This window comes from Astatotilapia calliptera, chromosome 23, assembly GCF_900246225.1.
Source record: "Astatotilapia calliptera chromosome 23, fAstCal1.2, whole genome shotgun sequence".
In the NCBI taxonomy this organism is placed as follows: domain Eukaryota; kingdom Metazoa; phylum Chordata; class Actinopteri; order Cichliformes; family Cichlidae; genus Astatotilapia; species Astatotilapia calliptera.
This window is the reverse complement of record NC_039323.1, coordinates 7,507,532-7,531,666: the sequence shown is the minus strand read 5'-3', so window position 1 is coordinate 7,531,666 and position 24,135 is coordinate 7,507,532. Positions and strand designations below refer to the sequence as shown.

Below are 24,135 nucleotides of genomic sequence, written 5' to 3'. Positions count from 1 at the left end.
TTACATATTTGTGCTAACAAGTGGTTGAGCAGGTGTGCCTAATAAAGTGGCCACTGAGTGTATTTTATCTAGCAACAAGTTCTTAAATTCTGCTGTGCAGCTTACCAAACATACACAGCTGTCTTCAAATGCCTCCATTCATCATAGCTGTGTCCCTGGTTATTTCAGGGAGGATCTGGGCTTCAGGCTCATCTCAGAGCAGGTGAGCCATCACCCTCCGGTCAGCGCCTTCCATGCTGAGGGCTTGAAGCAGGACTTTGTTTTTCATGGCTCTATTTATCCCAAACTCAAGTTCTGGGGCAAGAGTGTGGAAGCTGAGCCGAAAGGCACAATCACACTGGAGCTGCCCAAGTAAGAGCTGCTAGCTGTTTTTAAAAAGGAAATATTACCTGTATCAATATTTATCCTTTTACCAATTCGCCTATCGCCTTTTCTATTACCATTTTGAAAGTGCACATTGTGCCAAACTGTTTTGGTTTTTTTCCCTCCAGGCACAATGAAGCCTACACATGGACAAATCCCACATGTTGTGTTCACAATATCATTGTTGGTCAGCTGTGGATTGAACAGTATGGAAATGTGGAGGTGGTCAACCACAGGTAAGAGGATCAGCATGTAAAATGCTTGTACATAAAGTACTTGTTGAGAATTATTGAAGCATTAAAATGTCTTAGTTAAAATAAGGCAAAGAAATAAAGGGAAATGTGATTCACAGTGTTATACTGTCTGCATTTGCATTTTAAACATGTTTTAATGTGCGATAATCAAATAGGAAGCAGCCTTTGGTCTTTATTACATTATTTCATGAAAAACAAAATGAAACCATTGTTATCACTGGCACATGCAGTAAAGTTAAATTGAAACAATGCTTAGCCAACCAAACAAAAGAACTGTGTTTTATGTTGTATTGTTAAGAGCAGTCTGACGTTTGTGTTACAAGATTTAAAATGCTGTCATTAACTTTCATGGGAATTTATAACAGAGGTTTTTCTTTCTTAGATAAAGGCAAGTAAAGAAAATAAAGTGGCCTCAAGCCATGATGTTTCACATCAAACACTTCTTTCATTAGCCAGCTAAGCTACGCTACTTAATAACGTGTTCCTTTTATTCATGCTTCCATTATAACACAATGCATGCAGCCATGAAAAGGAACACGTAGCACTGACCTAATATCTAAGTATCATGTGTTTCAAATTACGGCTAAAGAAAAAGTGTGATACAACTGATAAAATATTTTGGGGAAGCGTTGCTCTTGAAGAAAACAGACAGAGCAAATGAGGAAGTCTTGTGTGACTCATCCTGTTTCTCTTTTCACTTAGAACTGGTGAAAGGTGCTACTTGAACTTCAAACCATGTGGCCTTTTTGGAAAAGAGCTACACAAAGTTGAAGGATATATTCTGGATAAAAGGTAGAGCAAGATGTTCAGAGATGTAAATAATGAGCCGTCTTTGCAGAGAAGACTGATTTCAGTCTTGAATGTTGAATAAAATAGTGATGTGAGAGTGGGAGAAAATGCCTTCTCTTTAACCTTTAAGTCTGAATCTACATCACACATTGAAACATACCATAGGACACTGTGAAACATTAGTTTTCTTCCATATTACATGGAATGGCAGTGAGTGTCAGATAGCTTATTTATCTGCCTATACTATCAATTTTTCCCTCATCCACCCCTCCCCATATGTTTGGGTGGATATGTCTGAATAAGCAGCGTTTTTTTAAAGGTGCTTCATTTGTAAATTAGGATCTACAAAATGTAGTATCAACCTATTTTAAAATTGAATCATTGTGCAAATAATCACTTAACAATTCATATGGTTAATAACTCATTGCAGTGTTAATTGCCTTTTTGACAAAATAAAAGTCAAAATACTCGAGTGTGGGAGAGGCGGTTAAAATCAGCAAACGGTAAAAACAAAAACAGGGGCAGTTCGATTAAAGATGGAGGATAAGCAAATCCAGTGAGTCATCGTAAACATAACTAGTGTGCATGATCACAAGAGCCAGACCAGATTTATATGCTGATAAATAATGTGCAGCAATAACAGATGCTAACAAGCAAGAAGATGGGAAGAGCTTGTGTTTTTTCTTGTTGTTTTTTATCTCAACGTGATGTCCAGGCCAAAAACTAGATTTTTGGTTTCATTCAAAACATTACATTTCCAGAAGTCTCCCACTCGCAAAAGTGTTGTGTGGGTTTTTTCTCTCTTTTTTTGAGCTTTTGTTATGTTGACACTAAAAACAGAATGGGGGAAAAAAAATCATTACAACTGAAATCATTACTAGTGTTTGTGCCTCGGGACATTCGTGTGTGTTTGTGTGGTTATGGTTAAGGTTAGAGTACGTATTCACGAAATTACAACAACTCCTCTGAAGTCTGTGTGTGTTTGACAGCAAAAAGAAGCTGTGTGCTCTCTATGGGAAGTGGACAGAGTGCCTCTATGTTGTTGACCCATCTGCCTTTGAAGCACACAAGAAAAACAACAAAAAAGGGGCAGAGGACAAGAAGGGCAGCAATGCGGTATGAATTACTGAACACTGTGGAATCCCTTCACTTTACTGTTGTGATGTTTGCATGAGTAATATCATCCAGTGGTAAAAATGGCAAGCGACCGAGATCATTAGTGTTCATATTTAACACGTTCTGTAATGATGCATCTTGGCTGGAGCTCATCTGTCTGTTCAGCATTATTTGTGTTTGTCGTGCTGTTCAGGGTTGCGCTGAGGATCAGGAGGAGGTTCCTTCACCACCTGCAGACACTGTGGAGGTGGTTCCTGGCAGCCAGCTGCTGTGGAAAATAGCACCCAGACCAGCTAACTCTGTCCAGGTCCTGCTGATTAATGCACCATTAGATCTTTATTGGGTACTCTTAGAAGAAATCCAATGTTTTAACGTACAAACGCAATCTTTAATTGCAGATGTACAACTTCACATGCTTTGCGATGCAGCTGAATGAGTTGCATAAGGAGATGGAGGGAGTCATCCCTCAGACTGACTGCAGGCTCAGACCGGACATACGAGCCATGGAGAACGGTGACATCGGTAATGATTGGTGGTACTTAACCTAAACTGAAACTGGGGGGAAATTTTCATTTGCTTCCTCAAAAAATGTCAAATATTTTGATAGATCTCGCCAGCGAGGAGAAGAAGCGACTCGAGGAAAAACAGCGAGCTGCTCGGAAAAACCGCTCCAAAGCGGATGAAGAGTGGAAGGCGAGGTGAGACTGTTCTTCTTTCTTTATACTTTGACGCAGTAAACATGAAACCATGCAGGACTGACTAATTCCAGGCAATATTAAACCATCAGCCTTTGTTAGTGCAGATAAAATACCATTGCCTTTCTATTACCTCATATGAAGTTTTCATGGCGTATGAATGAATTAACAGTTCTTATCTATATGGTGTCATACTTTGTGTGCTGAAAAAGCTCAAGTTGTATCTCCATTTTATCTTCACTTGTCTTTTTTTTTCTGCTGCATCCTCGCTTTGACGTTAAGAAGCCCTGCCCTTGGCCCGAGGTTAGAGCTGTTCGCTGTTCGCATCCGAAATGTTTGATGTGATCACGTGACCTTAACACATCTGAGTCTCTAAATTATCTACCACTGTGTGTATTTTCTATCCAGATATGATAGAGACAAATTTAATAAATCCGCTTTTCCTTCCACCAGCATGGCAGCTCCTCTTAATGGCACCAAATGCAATTACTCAATCACCCCATCTTCCCTCCGAATCATACATTTCTTTCTCACTTTCTCTTGTTTGTATTCAGTTTTGGCTCGCCCTGCTGGGATCTATGAATGCTGATATTTCTGTGATGTGTTTTTTAGGTGGTTTCAACAGGGGCAAAATCCCCACACCAGTTCCCAGGACTGGCTCTTCTGTGGTGGATACTGGAACAGGGCCTACAGCCAGATGCCGGACATTTATTAAAGGACTTTCTCTGCACAAAGCATGAACTGTTTTTATTGGAAAATTACAAGACCAAGCAATATGAAAAAAGTGTACTTAAACAGTGTGGCCTTAATCTACTTTATGGAGGTGAAGCTGTGCAGGAAATGTTTGACAGTATAGCATTTGCATTGACTTAAAGAGGTTTTTCTTTAAAATGGACTTTTAGCACAGTGGATAGGGTTTGTGATTTTTACTGTCCACCTGTCTTCTTTTAAATATTCATAATAGTGTTTTGTCTCCAGTTGTATATCTGTATATACTTTCCATAAATCCAGCCGTCAGTGACCTCATGTTATTTACATTCGCTCTGGACTCGCATTGCACTCGAAAACCCACTACTCGTCTAATGTGGATTGTGATTATTTTCTCCTGTATTTTGCTTTGTGAAGGAAAAAAGATTACAGAACAAAACCCACTGTAAATTTTCTGTATTAGTCTCAACCTTATAAAGATACATTAAGAACTGACTAATATGATTTTTTTATTATTTGTGTTTATTTTTTTCTGACTGCTGAAGACATGGATTGATATAAACCATGAGCAAAGCCTCAGTGATGGCAGTTTGGCCACTGTGATTGTGTTTTGAGCCAGAATATCCATATTTAGACATGAGGGCGAAGTCATGCAAGCTTATTGAGCAACTGACTGAGCACAGAAAAGAGACTAACATTAAAAAAAACAAAAAGAAAATAATTTTACTCAGCAAAAATTAAGATTTTGGGGGGGATGGGCCACAAATACAGTGCAGTCCAGTTCAGTGCTTCAACTTGAGCAGAGATGAAGCTTTCTACAGTGATGGTCCACAGCCACCTGTAAATAAAGTGAACACACACATCTAATGCTAGGCCTCAACAGAATCTGAATAGATGGATATTTAATAAATCGTGCCCCCATACGGTTACTTTAAGGGGAAATTAAATGTTGAGGATAGAACTGTCTTTTCTACAAGTCTGTAAACATGTTTATAGCTGTTGTAACAGTTTATTGGGTGTGACTCACTTTCTCTTTTTTGGAGGCAGCCAAGTGACCATTAGGCATATTTTGGCATTTCCACATTGGCAGAGCTTAAGGACCATTCACACAGGAAGCAACTATCAGTAAATAGTAAACAGACTTGTTCTTATATAGCACGTTTCTCCTCTGATTCACTCAAGCACTTTTTCTATGCTTAAGTCCCTTCTATCTAAGATTCACACACATTCATACTCTGATGGATGCGGGCTAACGCCAAGGATATTTGACTGGAGCAGCCAGGGATCAAACTGCAATCTTCCAATTAGCAGATGACCTGCTCAACCTCCTGACCTACAGCCACCCCATAAACCATAGCAATTTGATGACATCCAGCAACTTTAAGGGGCAAAATAACCACTGACAACGCAAACTGGGTGGGTCCCAATACTAGAACTGTACTATACTAATTCACAATGAACTGTTATTTGTTAAAAGTCATCTGTTGCCTATATAATAATCTATTTGTAACCCTAATTGATTAGTCATTTAATGCAGCCCGCTTGAATGTGTAGTAATTTACATATTGCACATTTAGAATAATTTATGACTATTTCTTAGACATTTAAAATATTCTGTCACTCATTTAATGACCTCTATGAGTCACTTCTAATTAGCCAACCATTTAAAGTAAAGTTTCACATGCATATTGATGAACTGCAAATATATCAGAATATACTTACATTTATATTTATATCTGTTACACATTATTGTAATTGACTGCAGTGTTTAGTATCATTTAAAATAATCTGCTGTACATTTATTGTTATTACTTTTTATGACATCTCACTTATTTTAAACGTAGAGCAGATTATTAGACATTTAAAGTGATCTTATTCATATTTTTCGTAATAAAAGTATAACTACACTATAAATAATAACTATATATTTTCTTCTGTACTTAGTTACCCACTCTCTATGTGTGTGAACTGTATAGTAATATCAAAGGGCAAAAATAAAAATAAACAAAAAAGACAAACTTCATTTCATATGACTTGAGCAGCTTTACAGTGCACTTGAATTACAGGGCAGAATACAGTCTTCAAGCCTGTGTGTGCTAACTACCACTACTGCTACAGACAGAAAATAAAAAGCAATTTGTGGGGGGAAATCCATCCATGTCATTCACTTGAACCTTGACACCTTCAAGTTCTTGGTAATGTTTTGCTGCCATCACCAGCTGAGAGTAAATGTGAACTAACACCTCGCATTACATGAAGGGAAGCACTCCATCTATTGGTCAAACGTAGGGCAGAATTAAGGCTATTAGTATGAGTAAGGTGCGTGTGTATGTAATATTTACCTTAATTTTAAACACGGGAATGAACTGATGCTGTTTCTTATGGATCCTGTCTGTTCCTATACTGATTAATAAGGTTTTGTGTTAATGTGAAGCGACTGATATTGCGACAGATAAATATATCAGATGTTTAAAATTCATTCATCTATTTTCTCCAGTGTATGGAAGTCAGGGTCATGGTAATGCCGGAGCTTATCACAAGTGTCATTGGGTGAGAGGTGTGTTGCACTGTGGACAGATCACAGAGCTAACGCAGATAGATAAACATCCATTCACACTCACGCCTGCAGCCAATTTAGAATGACCAATTAACATAACATGGATGCCTTTGGAATGTGTGAGGAAGACAAAGTACCTGGTGAGAACCCACACAGACATGGGGAGAGCATGCACACTCCATGGGGAACAGCCACAGAGTCTCGGGATTCAAACGCAAGACCTTGCTGCGAGGCAGGGTGATTAGCGCAGCTAATAGATGGGATTGGGGTGGATTTGTTTAAAATCCACTGCTAAATTTATGGCAAATTTTGCTGTTGTGCTCTTAGATGGTGTTGTGGCTGCATTGAACTGAGTCTCTATCAGTTTTCTCACCTTATCGGTGTTCTGTGGGAAAATAAAAGTAGACCGTAACAGGTTTTCAGCTTCAGGGCGACTATTTTAATATCAATGAGTCTGGAACAGTGTAGGGAGAGTAGAAAATAAGCTTGCAGGTGATTTACAACTCGCTATCATGAGTTTGGCGTCATTGCTTTGTAATGAGCAAATATCAGGAAAACATTCCTGTGGTGGAAAAAAGGAACTGAAGCTTAGAGAAATACAATTCCGTTAGATTGGAAAAATTGTTGCTTGATTTCAGCCTAACTAGGTTTACTATTCCCATCCCTGTTTGTAATGATGTATTTCATTAGTTTGCGGGGCATCTGTTGATGCTCACTGGACCGACCACTCTGGAGGCTTTCGCAAATGCAACCGGCTTTCCATTAAGCTTCACATTTCGCAAGCAGCCCACAAAAGGTGAAGGCACAGGGGCTCCATTTTGATTTGTTGTCCCTAATTCAGGAAAGGAAAAAGCACAAAGAGATTCTGATCAGATTATACGACAAAAAGCTGAAACTCTCTGAAAGATATAATGCCCAGCGGTTCATGGATTTACCCCCAATGTGAAGCGATTCCAGGGCCGTTGAATATGACGTGGATTTGGGGCCTGCTTTCTCCTTGGACACGGAGTCAACCACTAGTTGGAATGCGTTCCTTTTTTTGGAGACTGAGAAACAACAATAACAGAAGAATTTTAAAAGCACAACTATCAACATGTGACTCACGTTCTTGAATGTTTTTAATACACGATTTCCTACCTGTAACCTCGTGAAATTTTCCATCACAGAGGCTTTTACGAGGTGTTACTGAGACACTAACAGCTCCATTACCATCATTTGCTTTGACGCCCACCTGGTAAAACATAACATATTTTGTCATCTCATGCAGCTTTTCTTTTGAATTGCTGCCCAATTAGCTGTCACAAGAGCGAGAGGTTTTACCTTGTTTTCCATTAAGAACACATTAAGGCTGGTCTTATCACTTTGAACGTGGAAGAGAAGACCCGTGAGGTGTTGAGGGCGCAGCTTGAAGGACAACAAAAAGTGCGAGCCAACGGTGAAGTAGTTATCTAGAATAGAAATGTTCTTTATGAGTGTGCGGATGATTGAAACACATCAGCAGCATCAAGATTTTTGAAATACAAGGCCAAACCTAAGACGATGTGACCGCCACCAAAGTATGTCCCTTCCTCTGCAAGCCCATGAAAGCACGGTAAGGCTTTGTGGCTCACCTCAGCTGCACCAACAAATACATCATTCATTTTGAATTCCCTTATACAGCTGATAACACTGTCTGTGGGGATGTTGTGTCCCTGATAAAGGACAGGAAGAGAAAAGAGAAGCCGGTCAGTGTGCAAACAAAAAGATGTGGGAAAATATTTGCCATAGCTTGAGTCTGATACAGACTTTAGTGTTTTTGCTTTTTGTACCAGCTCCCAGATACACAGGGTTGTGCAGGTCTAAAGATGATCCCTCATTGTTTGGTAAGCGGCCATCAGTCACACGGATCCCATCAACCAGAAGATGAAAAGTGCTGTTCTCCACGCTGAATTGAACCTGCGCACACGCAAACAAACTCAGCCATCCACAGAATATAACTTCACCATCACTGTGATATGATTGTGATATGACACACAGATATGAGAAAAGAATTACTGCATTTTTTCCCCTGCATATTAAGAGTTATGTCCTGATTGTTTATGATAAAAGTGATTTAGAAATTAGTTGTTCCTCCTGTTTTCCATTTATGCTCCAACAAACTTTCAAAAATCAGTTCCATTATGTAATTGCCCACTATGTCATTATTTTTTTTTATGTATTTTATATATTTTGTATATATATTTCTTGTTAGCGGTGTTTGAATTCCCATTGGAAGCTTTCTGATATCAGTAATTTTCTTTTCTGCACCATTTAAATCCTTAACGCTTCATTTTGGCACTGCCCGTTGTTTAGGGAAATAAATACATTTACTTTTTGAGAAGAATAACATATATATTTTCTCTGCCTGTGAGACACTTTTGTCATCCAATCAAAGCTTAATTGGTGCTGCTGTAAAGGTTATATTTGTTTGCTCTAATGAAAGATACCTGCTGCCCAGCTGCCAACAGTAGTAATATTAATTATTGTTTTTCTTTATTATTTTTTTTTATTATTTATTTTGTTTATTCTTTTAGTTTTGGTTACCTTTTTTTGTTCCATTGATCTCCTCTTTAGAGATATCGTCTCCTCCCTCATGTTTCTTAGTGTTTGCCTTTTTCCTGTGTTTCTTTTGCTTCTTTGTTCAATCCGATTAGTCTGACTTGCATTTTGCTGGTTTTCTAGTTTTCTAGTTTTATCCTACTGCTGATAAAATCTATGTGAGATAAGCAACCGAAATTCCCATATATCTGCAACTGTTCCTTTGAAATCAGGAGTCCAATGTTTAGAGCTTTGCTGCTTTTATCACTTAATATTTGTAATGAGACTTGGTTACAAACTCTATGCCAGTTGCCATCATTGCTCTTCTCCTTGTGCTGGATGATTCTGTTTTGACCAAGTGACATCTTGATCTTGCCGTTGGCCATGTACAGAGCCAGGAGGGGGACGGCTCCTCTTCCTGCGACATGGAGGATGAGCCCTTTGGACGATTTGGTATTGATATCAAGAGAGAAGTGAGGCCTGAGACACATGAGAACAAGAACAAAGTCCCTTTAAATGTTTATGAATGAATTCACAGCTGGATGAAGGTTTGACGAGGCACTCTAAAGGTTACCAAACCAAACCAGTCATGGAAAATGCCATTATAATTTTCAGGTTTTAGTATTTTACCTATAATTAAGGTTTTCTTGTGGGAGGTTGTAACTGACCCAGCTGTCTTTCTCATAGAGTTGGTATGCTCTCTGGGGTCTACATTGACTGCCAGCTGGAGTCGTAATCTGACACACAGCAGAAAAATGACTGCTGTTACTATGTCATTATCCAGCAATAGGGGAGCTGAAAAAAATAATAGTTTGATGTGCTTACAAGGTTGTGCGTCTGGGGCCTTTTCATTGTGGAGTGCGGTGGGGGAGGCTGACTGCACTGACCAAAGATAATGTCTCCAGTTTGCGATAATGAGCTTAGATCAGCAGGTAAAATACTCGGCCTGTGTGAAATGAGGAGATTTTGTTTCATCAAAATTGAATCGTGTTATTGTAATAAACAGATATATATTGTGAGATATATTATAAAGCAACTGAAAGAATGTATAACAAACCTGCTTGTATAAAGATTAGCAATGCAGCCTTTGAATTTTCCTCTTTGCATGCTGATTTGGTCTGAATGTGCCGGACTCACATTTACATTGTCAATGCTAAGCAGCAGCCTGAGAAAATCACGACAACATTAGCGACGTGCTGATTTTAAATTTTAATTGCAATAAAATCCAGGTATCAGCAAAAAGATGACAGTTCTTACCCTGATGGCTTCCCCACTGCAGACACGTAATGCCAGACTCCATCATTATACCTTTCATTTGACCTCAGGGTATAATTAAAACTATAAAAAACCACAAAGCCATCGTCCAGGGACAACTGGAGATTGTGGACAGGTTTGGAGCCCTGCAGTGAGAGTACTACTAAAGTCATCTTGATATTTTCCTTTTGATTTTCTTTTAAATCAAAAAGTGTGGCACACGAGATTTACCTGAGAGCCGCTCTTCAGAACAACGCCCCGCTTGCCTGTGCTCCTGAAGCCTAACGAGACTCTCACTGGCTGTTCGTCCCAGGCAAACAGAGAATCGACAGAAAGAGCCGAATTCAATGTAGCTGCACGAACACCCTATACACAAGCCAGAAACACACTAGTATTAGACCCCTGTGTCTACAGGCTATTCATTTAGTGTTTTAAAGCTAGACAGAGATTGACTTTTGAAATAGGAAATGTTACATTTTTCCACCTACAAATGAAAAGTTAACTTTTTAAGTAATAAAGCGCACTATTGTTGAAGTTGAATACACTACTATATCCTTAATGAGTAACCACTGGCAACTAATTTAAGCCCGTGACAGTTATATTATTTTAATATGAATATAAGAAACAAACTGCTGCTACAGTCTTTTTTCCCCTGTTATTTCCAGGTAGGTGTGATAGCTAATAATGGCCACATCATGCTACTGACTTCATGATTATTCTTCACAATAACGATTGGTTCATCATGGTTCATGGATTTGTTAAGTGAGGGGTGTCTCTGACTGGAAAACTGAGATAAGGGGTTTGTCAATCACAAGGTACCTTGCCGTGAAGCGCCTCAATTAAACATCTATTTTACACTTAATGGTGCCATAATTTTCAAAAAGAACACGCTGCTATGTTACATAAGACACAAAGTTAATAAGGCAACAATTTGATGGGGTACTGAGATCTAAAAGTGAGAAGTAAGTACATTTGTACGAGCAGGTACAAACACACTAACGAGGAGTTTTCCTCCTGCTGTGCATTAGAAACTAGGCACATTCGAAGCACCGCTGCACAGGCATCAATTCTCATACTTAGATACTTAATTGGGCCATAATTTTAAAAAGGAACACTCTGCGTTATTATATAAGACACAAAGTTATCAAAACAACAAGTTCTTGAAGAGCTAAAATGAAGTGAGAAGTAGGTACAATTTCTCATAAACTTTTTAAAAGTCTGACTAAGGAGAATTACCCCCCTGCTGTGCATTAGAAACCAGGCAGGTGCCGTGCACTTCTGCACTGGCTTCACTACTCAGACTCTGCGGTTAAGTCCATCTTTTATTTAAAAAAAAAAAAAAAGTTTCAAAAAGTCTATCCTCTGATCATCTGAGAGAAATTTTAATGCAGATTTGTAAATGGTAAATGGCCTGTATTTATATAGCGCTTTTACTAGTCCCTAAGGACCCCAAAGCGCTTTACATATCCAGTCATCCACCCATTCACACACACATTCACACACTGGTGATGGCAAGCTACATTGTAGCCACAGCCACCCTGGGGCGCACTGACAGAGGCGAGGCTGCCGGACACTGGCGCCACCGGGCCCTCTGACCACCACCAGTAGGCAACGGGTGAAGTGTCTTGCCCAAGGACACAACGACCGAGACTGTCCGAGCCCTGGCTCGGACAGTCTCGGTCCGAGCCCCGGACCGAGACTTACCAGTGAGGAGACTGGACATCCACTGCTGACACCTATTGTCCTGTTGTACTCGACAATCTCAGCATCTGCTTTCAGGTTATCCACGCATCCCCTGAGCGGTGCAGCTGTGATGTTGTGTCTGAGATTCAAAGGCAGACAGGCTCATAGAAAAGGTCAGTTTGATTAGCTGATACTGTTTTCTTCTAGACTACTCAACACACACATTGGCACTGGCATTTATATGTCATATAGTAATGGTCATGAGAGTGGTTTGATTTTTTTGTAAGTCTTTCAGTAGGGAATTATTTGTTTCCCTCCCAGAGGAAGCTGAGTTTGACATGATTTTAAAAGCATCGTGTGTTGCATTACCTCTCTCTGAGCTCTGCTGGAAGACCCCCAATGTAATAACTGATGTAGTCTGTTTGAATGTGATCTGTGGAGACCGTATTTTGCCCATAGTACACAATTAATTTATCTGCAATGGCAATTGCAAACTGCGTGTCCTGAAACAGGAAGCATATGCTTAGAAAGGCATGAATTTAACAAAAAGACTTTCAAGTTTTTTAAAGTAACTAATTGTATTGTTGTTCTTACAAACAGAGACACTCTTTCAGCACTCCGAAGTCTAATCTCTCTGTCAGCTTGTTGACCTTGTAGCACAAGGAAGCCTCTCTCCACAAACACACAGAAAAAGGACTCCTAAAACAGAAGAAACACATGAATTTTAAATCTTTTTTTGTTTGTTTTTTTGTTAAACATGCAGTTATATAAGTGCTTCAAGCATCTATTCAAAAATTAAAATCCTACGTTGTTTCCAATGTAGAATAACAAGGCATTTGTTTCTCGGCTGTTTGTGTGAAATCTGAACAGTCGCCTCTTTTTCCAGTCAGGATCCTTTATGAACGCCATGCGGTAACCTCTTCCTTCATAATAATCAGACACCTCTTCCTGTGCAATCCTAAACACATAATTTAATCATTATTTGACCTTTTCTAGTCAACACAATGTCCGACCTTTATTTTTAATTTTTTGTTTTATGCTTACTTCACAGTGTGCTGTTTTGCATCCATATTGACAGCATGTTTGAAGTTAAAAAGGCAGACAGGATTATCATTCAGGTAGGAGAGTTTTATGGCTCCTCTGTACTTGGGGTAACGCAGCTCCACTGGAGGCTATGAGAACAAAAGAGGACTGAAAATTGGACTGAAAAAGTGAACATGTCATTTACTAATGCAAATGATTTTGTTGAGTACACTCCTGTTCTCTAGGGCTCAGAAGCTCTAAGCTATTTTTCATTAACCCATTCCCACAAAAGGATGATGGCAGACTATGATAGGGACTTTGTATTTCAACTTCTTCACAAAAAGTACCTTTCTCACTAAATTGTTCAATTTCAGTCTCTGAATAAGACTGTTGTATGTCATTCATGCAGTCTATGGAACCCTATTTCCACAAAACAAATATTGTCATATATACTATAAAACAGTGATATAATATATAAAATCAAATCCATATCAAAATTGGGAGATCATGGCTTCCATCAAAACACTTCTTTCAGCATCAAATAAATTCCAAATAGTTTTCAAAGAAAACTTAGAAAATCATGCAATACGTTGAGTTACCCCATGAGTCAAAATCTTGACAATAAACAATACAATAAACCTTTTTCCGTACTTTTTTCTTTACTTCTTCCACCCATCAAGTCAACTGAAGCTGTGTGTGCTGGAAACTAGTTTTTATATGTTAGCTTTTCCTTTATTTAAAACCCATTATCTTTGGCTAAACAAATGAAAGACACAGTGTCTAAACTTTCTGTGTGCTTGCTTGTGTGTTATACAAAAGTTATCATTGCTATTGCAACGTTTACAATTTTACACAAGCTTATTAAATGAGTTTGAATTGGCTTTGGGTCGTCTTTCAACTCTCTACCCCTTTAAACACTATAAATTTGCAGGCAGGATGAAATGAAAGCAGAGACTTATTACAGTGAAGTAATCGGGATAGCCCCCCACGTAGAAAACGACACTGCCTGGATCCAAGTCGAAGACGCCTGTCATTGTGTTTGGGAGGTTACGTTTAGGAGGGAGACTGACACGCTCCTTTGACGTGAAGTTCTTTGTGACGTTCACTTCAGCGTCCTGGTAAACCCTGCAGGAATTGTTGGCACGAAGATAAGAAACATGTTGGTGACATCATGTAAACTTTCAGCTAGCAAATCCATGTTCATTTTAAAATACACTTCTACCATATGTACTCAGTACCTGTGGAAGATAACTCTGTCAACGGCTGAGGAGTTCACGCTTCCGAGTGTTATTTGGCTGGTTTCTATCTCATGAACCACTCCACCCAACTTATAGACACAAACCAACACAGTGTTTCTGATAGCCATTCCAATGTAGTCTCCAGAAGCCTAGAAATGTAATAAAAGAAACCTAAGGTATATTAAAGAAAAAAACAAAAAACTACATCATGCTTCCTGTGTAGGCCGGTATGCACGCTCACATTCTTGCTGCCCAGGTAGAAAACGAACAGGTTGGCATCTCTGTGTTCATCCTGGTGTCGTTTTCGTCTCACATCAGACTTAGCCGGGATTTTGTGATGCCGATTGAGGAGAAGATCGACAGCTGTAAACGCTTTAATGTCCTCAAGGTCTCTTGGAGGGTGAAGCTCAATGTGGCTCTTTCCATTGAAAGTGGTGCCAAGAGAGAGCTGTGACAAGAGACGGTAGAAATCGTGTGTGTCACAAAAACAGATAATTTATGTGTTTTTAAAAAATAAACTATTGTATTCATACATTTATTATTTTATTTTTACAAATTAGGGGTAATGGAAACACGGTTGCACTACTTTGAGTTCTATTTTTGGTCCACCAACTCAAGCAGAATTTCTGGTTTTTTTGGTATTTCCAATGTGAATGTTTGCATCAGAGTTACTAAATGAAGCAGCTTTCCACATGTAAATAATTCTAATGTCACCATCCAAGTAGTAATTCTAGCTGGTAAAGTCTGTTGATTTCTGAAAGGTCAGACTCAGCAAAAAAAAAAAAAAAAAATGTAACCAAGTATATTAGCTTTTTGACTCAGCACCAGCATTTAAGGCCGTATTGTGTTCAGCAGATTATCTAAAACTTCCTGAGAGCAGTCGCATGTAGCTGACCCTGTAACCTGGTTGATCCTCCAGACAACAGATGTCAGTCTGGGCTGTGCAAAAATTTAGTTTCCCATAGCTGGCAGCCTTGTTACTCCTGATCAGAGGGGAAAATACTTTCAGCTTTGTCTATGAATCAAGCCAAAATACAATCCAGCTATCATGCTCTGTCCTCCTTTCACCAAAAACAAGGGAAATACTGAAGATAATCTCTGCACACTCCAAGGCCAAATGAATTCTCTTTGGATAGTGCTTACATAGCACTTAATATATAATGTGTTAATTTGAAACAGCCTTAAGCAATATATTAGTACTTTTGAGAGTTTATAATGACTCTTCTATATTGTCAATGCTGATCACTCATCTGTTCTTATATTACTTGATCTTACTGTTGCATTTGATACAGTGAATCATGAAATATTAATTTCCTATCTTCAGCAGTGTAGTGATATCAATGGCACTGCTCCAAACTGATTAAAGTCATATCTGATTAACGGTTCTTTTTCCAGTAGGATTTGTTCTAAAGCGTCCACTTTGACCCGTGGAGTACCACAGGGGTCGATTAAAGGCCCTATTCTGTCTCAGGCTTCATACCTTAATGTCATGTAAAGAAACCTGGTGTAAATTGTGATTCCTCTCTGAAATTAAAGACAGATTAAATCTGTCACTATAGCTAGCTCCTTTTAATAATGAAAGTCAAACCTCTTGTTTAGTTTATTAACCTTTAATAACCTTTCATCATATTATTATGTTTTCCTAATTGTTGTATCGATTGTTGTGCAGCACTTTTGTCAGGGTCTGCTGTGCTTTAATGTGTGAAATAAATGAACGTCCCTTGACTTGAAAAGTAAATTGCAAACATAATAAAATATCTGTCTCGGTAATAGCAGGTAACACTTTACATTAACAATCATTAAAAAATTGTAAATATCTTGTAATTAGATCAAAAGTTTGTATTATTGTTTTTGCTCGTATTGTTAATACTCCTGTTTGAGTTACTTCCTGTTTTATTGAATAATATTTTCTTTGTGATCGTTAATAACATCCTGCTTCCCTCTATTTTCTGTGCCACTTTTATTCAACTAGTTAATCACTCGCCCCAGCATATGTACCACCTGTTGTTCATTTTTCTGTTGCCACATGGTCTTTTAATGTCTTGGAGTCAAGCATTTAATTTAGTGCAATTTTTTGTGACATGATTTTATTTATTTATTTATTTTATTCATTTTTATTATTTTAAAGTTTTTTTGAGAAGTGTGGATTTTTTTAATTAGTTTTTTTATTTCACTTTTGTGTATTTGTTTGGCCTTTCTGAGTTATTTGATTTTCTTGTATTGCATTTATTAATGAAAGCAATGCAATACTGTGAATTTTTACATTTTAGCAGTGCTAATTTCTCTTGAAAACTTGAAGATACCTGCAAAGAACCATGAAGCTGAGGAAAACTGCAGACACAGCCGACAGCTTCATAAGGTTCAGTCTGCAAGCTACACATTTCATATGCACACTGTACTGTCATACACTGTGAGGCTGTTCCAGCTTTAAATCAAATCTGACAAGTCAATTAAGAAATTAATAGGAAAGATGAAATTAAAAAGAAAATGTTACCCTATTAACAAAGTTTCTTGTCTCCTCTATTATGTCCTTGATTCTCTGGATGCTTTCTGTCATGTTTGGGTGAGGTGACATCCTCCTACCAAGAGCCTTGACTTCTGCGAGCTTGTCACTCATCACAGGGAATGCTTTGTTGAAGCTTTTTACTTAAGCGGATAAAATAACAACACATAAAACCTTTAAATGACTGTATTTTAATTGCAAGAATATGTTTAAGGAATTTAAACACTTACCAGCCTGGTCTGCATCTGTCAACATGTCATTTATATTCACACTGATATTGGTTAAAGTTATTCTTCCCACTTCCTCGCTGATATTTCTCAGTCTCTCTTTCACACTGCTGACTGTAGCGTTAGCATCAGAAGCAGCAGTTTTCACAGACACTATCAGTGCCGCTGTGTCATCTGAAATACAAAAGAAAAACTATCATATGCAGATACAATAACTAATTTGACGTTTATTTTCTGATCTGCATCAATTCCAAGTGCTCTACAAACCTCTTTTGATCTCTTTGAGTTTGTCACCGATGGATGAGGTGTCGATTCTCAGTGATCTTCTTTTTTTCTTTTGTTTATTTACACGATTCCTGTGAGCATTTATTGTACGTGACACCGCTGTTCAAAAGAAATTAGAACACCTTTTCATTTTGCACATTCAAACTCAATATATTTGTCTTGATACTTGTTTTGTTTTTACATACTTTTAAGGTGACTTTGAGTGTCTCTGGTTTCCCTCCATAGATAACTTGAGTTATCTTTCAGCTGTTCAGACCTGCTGATCAGACCTCCCTTCTTCACATCCTAATTTATCATTCAAATATTGCATTAATATTTTCTATAAACACGTAGATTTTTTAATAACTCTTACTAACAGCACTGAAGTTACCTTTAAGGTTTGATCAGCAGCCCTTTTGGACTCCTTTGCTGCCTTCTCAGCCATTTCTACTGCCTTAATGATGCTGTCATAGGCCCCTATACCCAGGAGGCTGACCAGTGAAGTGCTGTTAGTAGCTGTATGAAGCGCTCTGTAACAAAATCCAAGATGGTCTATTATGTTAAACGAGAAACGGGGCCCAAGCTAATCTAAATCTGCCTTGCTTCTTTATTTGTTCTTGGGATTCACACTCACTGTTGTAATTCTGTCACCACTCTTTTGAGCTCCTTTGCATGCTCCTCTGCCTGGGCTATAGCTTCCACCTCTGCTATTTTTAAACTGTTGTTTAACTGCTGAAAGTGTTCCAGCTTGGCACCATCCAACTGAGCTGCTCGCTTCTCAAATTCCTGCAATTTAAACAGTAAACTTTAATGCAAAGTCCAATACTTTTGAGAAGTTATAAAAAGCTGCTTATTACTTTTTTAACTTCCTTAAGTATCGACAAATTGTCAGTAATGTTCTTTAGCAGATCTTTAGTCATTTCAGTCCCAGGATGGAGAGTGCTTTGTTCTTTATCCAGCTGAGCTTTAAGATGCTGGAAAAAGAAGAAAGATAAAACAGTGTGTCATCAGAAATGTATGACATGGCCAATGAGAGCTTTATTTCTCATTACCTGCAGCTCCTGTAGGGCAGTACGACTCTTGAGGTTAAGACCCCTTGCTCTGTCAACTCTGTCCTCTGCATCCAACAGCAGCTCGCCCAACTCTCTCACAGCAGAATGTGAGGCCATGAGAGAGTCTCCACTCTGAAGCAGGATGAGTTGTTTCATTTCTGCAGCAGCTATCATGTCGTTGCTGATTAGTTCTAACACTGAAGAGAGTATGCAAAATTTAGATATCAGAGTTATTTGATATTGGCCACAGAATGTCTTCTAACTCTAATTTTGACAATTATATTTTCATTAATTATGAAATTATTAATCTGCAGTTGTGTTTCTGAAATGGTTTGGCTGATTGTTCATGTCCTCTGTTCTGTTTAAAGATCTGAGACGCATTCCTGCCACTACAGTTAGGTCCATATATATTTGGACACTGACACAAGGTTTTATCATTTACTGAAACATATTCCAATCATAGTTACATCATGGACTTGGACATTATCTGTAGACTCAGCTTTCATTTGAGGGTATCCACATTCAAATCAGATGAAGGTGTGGGCAGTTTCTTCATACTGTCATTATCAATTAAACAGAGAAAAGACCTGGACTTAATTTGAGGTGTGATGCTTGAATTTGGAAGATTTTCCTGTGAAGATGCGGTCAGAGGAGCTCTCCATATCTTTTTGTTCAACCTACTGAACGAAAGCCAAAGGCCTGCACTTCAACTGCATCTGAGTTGTTTTGTTGGAAATCATTGTTGTAAAGTACAGAACTAAAATTGGAAAAAAGGTGTCTCTGTCCAAATATTTATGGAGCTAACTGTATATCTGCCACATATTTGTGTTTGCTCTGGTTCAATAAACGGTGAGAGCCTGGGTCACATACACTATGGGAGTCAAAACTATCTCCACATCCAGACTATTTGATTTGCACACACAGATTAATCTTGCTGCCAGTCAGTCAAGAGTGGAGGATTAAAGTGAGAATCACCCCAAATATGGAAGTATAGGTTAAACCAAGGAAGTATACTGGGCCTGATGTTTTCATGAGAATAATTCTGCTATCTGGGCATAGATGGATGTATCGACCCATTCGGTATAAAGGTACATGCTGGCTACTTAGCCTAGCATAAATACCGTAAACAAGAGGAAGAAGAGAACATCTGTAGTGTGTAAAGTAGTCACCTTTTTAGTTATTGGTGGGTATTTGTTCCTATTTCCATTTGATTTCAGCAGATATGCTGCAGTTTCATTTTTAGCAAACGGACATGCCAGTTGGTTATTTCTTAAAATGTCAATTAAATCTTTATACAGTCATTTTTATATAAAAACATTAGTGAATTCTCAACTGGTGAAAGGGGGTTGGTCTTTGTGGAATAATTTAACATGAAACACAATGTTTGTATTTAAAATACTAAATGCCAATGTGTCCATTTTCAGCCCCACTCTCTCTCCTCATAAGCATACTGTAATCTCTATGCTCAAGGAAAAAAGATCTCTAACATTTATGTGCCTTCTCCTGCTCGCTTCCTGCTTTGTCCCTCTGAGCAGTGCAGCCTCTCTTTCTCATTTCCTGCATGATGCGCTGAGCTTCTTCCATCATCCTGCCTTTGTCCTTTTCAGAGAGAGAAACTGAATCTTCAGGTTTCGCCTCAGTTAGCTGCTTTATCAGATCTGACAAGAGGAGAGACAGTGCTGTTAAATGATATAGCTGAGCCCGATGCCCACTTTGACATAACAGGTAATTCGGTTTCCTTAACAAGTGTCACAAAGTCTTTGGCAGGAGAGGCAGGAAAGGTCTGCTTGTACCTGATATCACTGAGCAGAAATTATTAAAGTTAGGAACACTCCAACTTCACGCTGATAAGACCACATATATTTTCATATTTCAGAGATGTACCTTGTATTGGTGTGAGAAGACCTCCTGTTTTAAATAGATCTTCTGCCTTTAACTTCGTTTCATTTGCAGACTCCAAGGTCTTCTTCAAATATGATGTAATGTCAAGGTTCTGGTAAAATTTTGGAAAATATTTAAATATATTTAATAATAAGCCAACATAAAGAGCTGGGAAAGCTCCCTGTGGGTTCTCTGTCTTTCATTCTATTTGGCTATCCTCTACTATTCTAATATGAGTTTGCATTTACAATTAAAAAGGAAAAATTATCAGTCTCTTGGATGAGTTACATTTTGATTAGCATGGGAAAATTCACTCCAGGTACCTCATCACTCAGTTGAGACAAGTCATATCTGTCAGCAGCCACATCTGCTTCCAGCTGTTCAACCTTTGGATCCAGGAGTCTCACAGCAGTACTGTGCCTCCCCATCTGTACCTAAGAAACATTAGATAAGAAGTACTTTGAACTTGGATAAATGTTGCTGCATGATCTGAAATAGCAAATATTCTCAAGGGCAGTGTATTTTCTCAGAAAAACACCTATTCCCTGTGTGAATCGCTACCTTTGCTTCAGATATGTTAGCCTCCAGGTTGTTCAGAGTAGATCGTGATACAGGACTATGACTGATGTTCTGCAGCTGCTGCTTCAGCCAAACCAGATCATCATCCATCTTCTCCGAGTCCACCAGCAAAGTGTAAGTACAGCTGTCACACTCTGCTGGTAAAGGCAAGATGAAATGTAGTGAGTCTTAGTTTTATAGGTCAAAACACGACTGCAAGATGAACTTTCAACACAGACTCACCATGACAGTGATCCCCACAGTTACTATTACCAGATGTGATGCACTCTGTTGAAAGGAAAAAATAGTAAAGTTGGATCTCATCACATGAAGGCCACTTTAGCTTTCATATTAGCCCATGTATGCAAATCCATATATGGAGATACAGGCTACAAAAATATACAGTAAGTATAAGTAAGTTGTAGGAAATCAAACAAACAACAAACAACCAAAAATACATAAATAAATAAATAAATACAATTTCATTTAAAATGTATATATACAATAATATTAATTTTATGCCTTAAATAACTAAAATTACATCAAGAACATGTAATTAAATTAGATGCTGAGGAGCATGCCCGAGAAATATGAGAAGAATTGAAAGCAGACCTTCATTAAAGCAAAATAAATTGCAACCAGACACTCTGTACCCATGGAGGTCATGTTTAGTCTCTCACAGCTCAATGACTACAGACACCGTCCTTCAGCAATGTTTTCACTCTATGTTACTGAGTGGTGATTTCCTCAGCTGTATTTGTAGACTATACATTACAGATGCATTGCAAAGTGAACCTGGAGAAAACATCGGTGCACTTCTGGCACAAAGGGATTGAGATCTTTTTTTTCTCAATGAGTAATTATCTATTTATTCATTACTTATTATGTATTTCTTTATTGCATAAATAGTCACCTCCAGTCAGAGAATCACACATGTTCAAACCATTCTTCTTGCAGTTGCAGGGCTTGCACATGCCCCCATGCACCATGGGATTGCCATAATAACCAAATGCACATCTTAAAAGGGGGAAAAAACACGAGAAAAGTAAATAAGTTTGAGGGTTGGGGCGTTTGCTGCAAAGATGAAGATGCAAATGATGTACGGTTACCTCTCACATCTGACTCCACTGTAACCATGTTTACACAAACATTCCACCACTCCTGAGCCAACATCGAGGCAGGCCAGTGCAAAACTAAAACAAACAGTGAAGGTCTTCATATTCACGCAAAACAAGGAAAAGGAAAGCTGTGCAGGAAGAGTAGGACATAAACAGATACTGACTTGTTCTCTGTAAAGGGACATGGACAGGCACGACAGGTTCTGTTCACTGGATCTTCAAAATAACCCTCCTTGCAACATTCACAGCGATTTCCTGCAGTGTCGAACTGACATTTCTAGAGGCCAGTTAGATCAAACAAAAGAAAAGGAACATGGTTTCCATCTGGCCCAGCAGCGTGACTACAAATGCTACAACACTGACATCTGCTACAATATTGTTTCTCAGCAGCAGAGACATCACTTGTATCTGAGTAATTATTGTCTTTTTGTGTGTGCATGTGTGAGTCAGCACCCACCACACAGTTCCCTGTACGCTCATCACCCTCATCGGAGAGCCTGTTGCAGCTGCATGGCACACACTGGCCCCTGTTCGGTCCGGCCCACTCTCTGTAGAAGCCAGAGCTGCACTTCTGTAATGACACAGCGAGATGAACAGTCGACTATGGGGCGATTAACATAATGGAAAACTCCAGGGGTGCTTGACCTACTTTAAAGTAATGCATTACCACAAATCAATCATTATACAAGGTGTAAATGCAGTTCCTGCTGTAGTATTTGCTGTAAAGTGCACTGTAAGAAAAAGTCCTAATATAAAAGTATTTTACAGTTTTGATCTGTTCTTCTAGAATATCATTAAATTTACATAAATAGACTGTGATTTCACATTTCAAATGTAAATTAATGTAAAATCACTGTAATGTAATAAAACATAATTTCCTTGTTTTGTAAATGTATTTGTCTGTACATATGCATATTTAGATTGTTAAAATACATTCACAAATGCATCATGATTGCACAAATATTTGTCCGTTATGTGAAGGATTGAACTGTTAAATTCAAATGTAATGCTATGGAAAAATATATAACATGATTCCTATAAACTTTGTTTACATCAAATAATTATTACTATTATTGCTATTCAGGGTGATCGTGGCTCAAGAGTTGGCAGTTTGCCTTGTAATCAGAAGGTTGCCAGTTCGAGCCCCGGCTCGGACACTTTCGGTCGTTGTGTCCTTGTTAAAGACACTTCACCTACTGGTGAGGGGCCGATGGTGCGATATGGCAGCCTCGCCTCTGTCCCAGGGCATGCAATGCATTATTATTTAAACCAACTGTTAACTGTATATTTCTGTACATTTAAGTATTATTATTCATATTGCCACATTCATTGACCTTGTTTATAGGTAATTTCATTGTTTGATCACGTTAAAATGCTCCTAATTTAATGTTTAAAAGCACATGAAAAAGGCAAAATCCCATGTAAAATTAGGGCAACAAACTGTATTGTCATTACTGAAAATAACCATATTTTTATGGGAAAGTTATTTTCTGTTATTTCATGGTATTATTTTGGCGCCCCAGCTGCCGGAATATTACTGTTTTTCTAGGATTTTTTTTTTTTAACAGTGTGGTGTGCGACATAGAGATACGTATTGAAGAGCATGTGCATGTTGGAAATGAGTCTGCTCCAGGTTATTATATATCCAAGTAAAGGTCTGGTGAGCTTAGGATATCTGGCACGTAAAAAAACTCATGTCTGATAGTGACTGCACAAGAGTTAATAGTAGCTTTATATGCTCAGATCACAAAAACCGAGTCACTAAGATTTCTTGACCTTGTTTTCTCTCACTGCACATAATGTAATAACAAACAGTAGTATAGAAAATAAGAAGGAAAAACACAGTGAGTAACAGATAAGCCAAAAAGCAGCTGCATTACCTGAGTGGCAGCACCTGCTGTCTGGTTGCTGAAGGAAGGATCACAGAACGTTTTCCTGCTGTGCTGCTTCTGACGGATCTGAGTGCGTCTGTCATGCCAACACTTTGGATATTTCTGAGCAGAGGGACAACTTGGAGCAAAGCAGAGCAAAAACAAAGGCGCTGCAATGCAAAGCCAAGAAGCAGCCCACTGCATTTTAAGTCTTTCAATGAGCCCTGTGAGTGTATTAAAAAAATCCTCCCTGCTAGGAGGGAGCTTCGACTGAACCTTGGAGCTTTTTGTGCGAGAGAGTTGCAGAAAAGCTGGATTGTATAAGTGACTGAGAGTGTAACTATATGTGTGACTTAAGATCAAAGTTCAGTGAGGTGTGGTTGCACACGAAGGAAGACGCAGTGTGTGAAATAAGTGACAAATGA

The 24,135-nt window shown here is 38.5% G+C and overlaps 2 protein-coding genes across 8 annotated transcripts in view; one reads left to right on the top strand and one right to left on the bottom strand.

Annotated features, from left to right (window-relative positions):
- osbpl1a (oxysterol binding protein-like 1A) overlaps window positions 1–4,420 on the top strand; it is a 32,213-nt gene extending 27,793 nt beyond the window's left edge. For 2 of the 4 annotated variants that reach the window (XM_026158020.1, XM_026158018.1), the window contains exons 21-29: window positions 169–351; window positions 492–599; window positions 1,320–1,409; window positions 2,396–2,522; window positions 2,716–2,829; window positions 2,921–3,044; window positions 3,130–3,220; window positions 3,500–3,520; window positions 3,830–4,420. In XM_026158020.1, the coding sequence (XP_026013805.1) occupies window positions 169–351; window positions 492–599; window positions 1,320–1,409; window positions 2,396–2,522; window positions 2,716–2,829; window positions 2,921–3,044; window positions 3,130–3,220; window positions 3,500–3,520; window positions 3,830–3,932 (961 nt within the window). In that variant the 3' untranslated portion in view covers window positions 3,933–4,420. The remainder of the gene's footprint in view (window positions 1–168; window positions 352–491; window positions 600–1,319; window positions 1,410–2,395; window positions 2,523–2,715; window positions 2,830–2,920; window positions 3,045–3,129; window positions 3,221–3,499; window positions 3,521–3,829) is intronic. The other 2 variants (XM_026158019.1, XM_026158021.1) reach the window with 2 other exon arrangements.
- A 67-nt stretch (window positions 4,421–4,487) lies between these two features.
- On the bottom strand, window positions 4,488–24,073 carry lama3 (laminin, alpha 3). Of its 4 annotated transcripts, none has more exons than XM_026158014.1 (38): window positions 23,720–24,073; window positions 22,297–22,410; window positions 22,004–22,116; window positions 21,831–21,914; window positions 21,635–21,738; window positions 20,965–21,009; window positions 20,725–20,879; window positions 20,487–20,597; window positions 20,167–20,275; window positions 19,770–19,940; window positions 18,283–18,479; window positions 18,088–18,204; window positions 17,865–18,016; window positions 17,622–17,760; window positions 17,437–17,536; window positions 17,234–17,350; window positions 16,970–17,140; window positions 16,731–16,882; window positions 14,478–14,684; window positions 14,237–14,385; window positions 13,961–14,123; window positions 13,020–13,147; window positions 12,783–12,933; window positions 12,570–12,674; window positions 12,345–12,478; window positions 11,997–12,114; window positions 10,524–10,658; window positions 10,296–10,438; window positions 10,096–10,203; window positions 9,864–9,984; window positions 9,669–9,775; window positions 9,338–9,518; window positions 8,268–8,417; window positions 8,014–8,173; window positions 7,803–7,930; window positions 7,620–7,713; window positions 7,418–7,528; window positions 4,488–7,314 (listed from the first exon to the last, which is right to left on the bottom strand). In XM_026158014.1, exons 1-38 carry the CDS (start codon window positions 23,912–23,914, stop codon window positions 7,169–7,171), a joined length of 5,085 nt encoding a protein of 1,694 aa, XP_026013799.1. In that variant the 5' UTR covers window positions 23,915–24,073; the 3' UTR covers window positions 4,488–7,168. The 4 variants fall into 4 exon arrangements, with proteins under 4 accessions (XP_026013799.1, XP_026013801.1, XP_026013800.1 ...); XM_026158016.1 differs by having other exon boundaries at window positions 16,731–16,834; XM_026158015.1 differs by having other exon boundaries at window positions 20,725–20,876.
- Window positions 24,074–24,135: the final 62 nt, after the last annotated feature.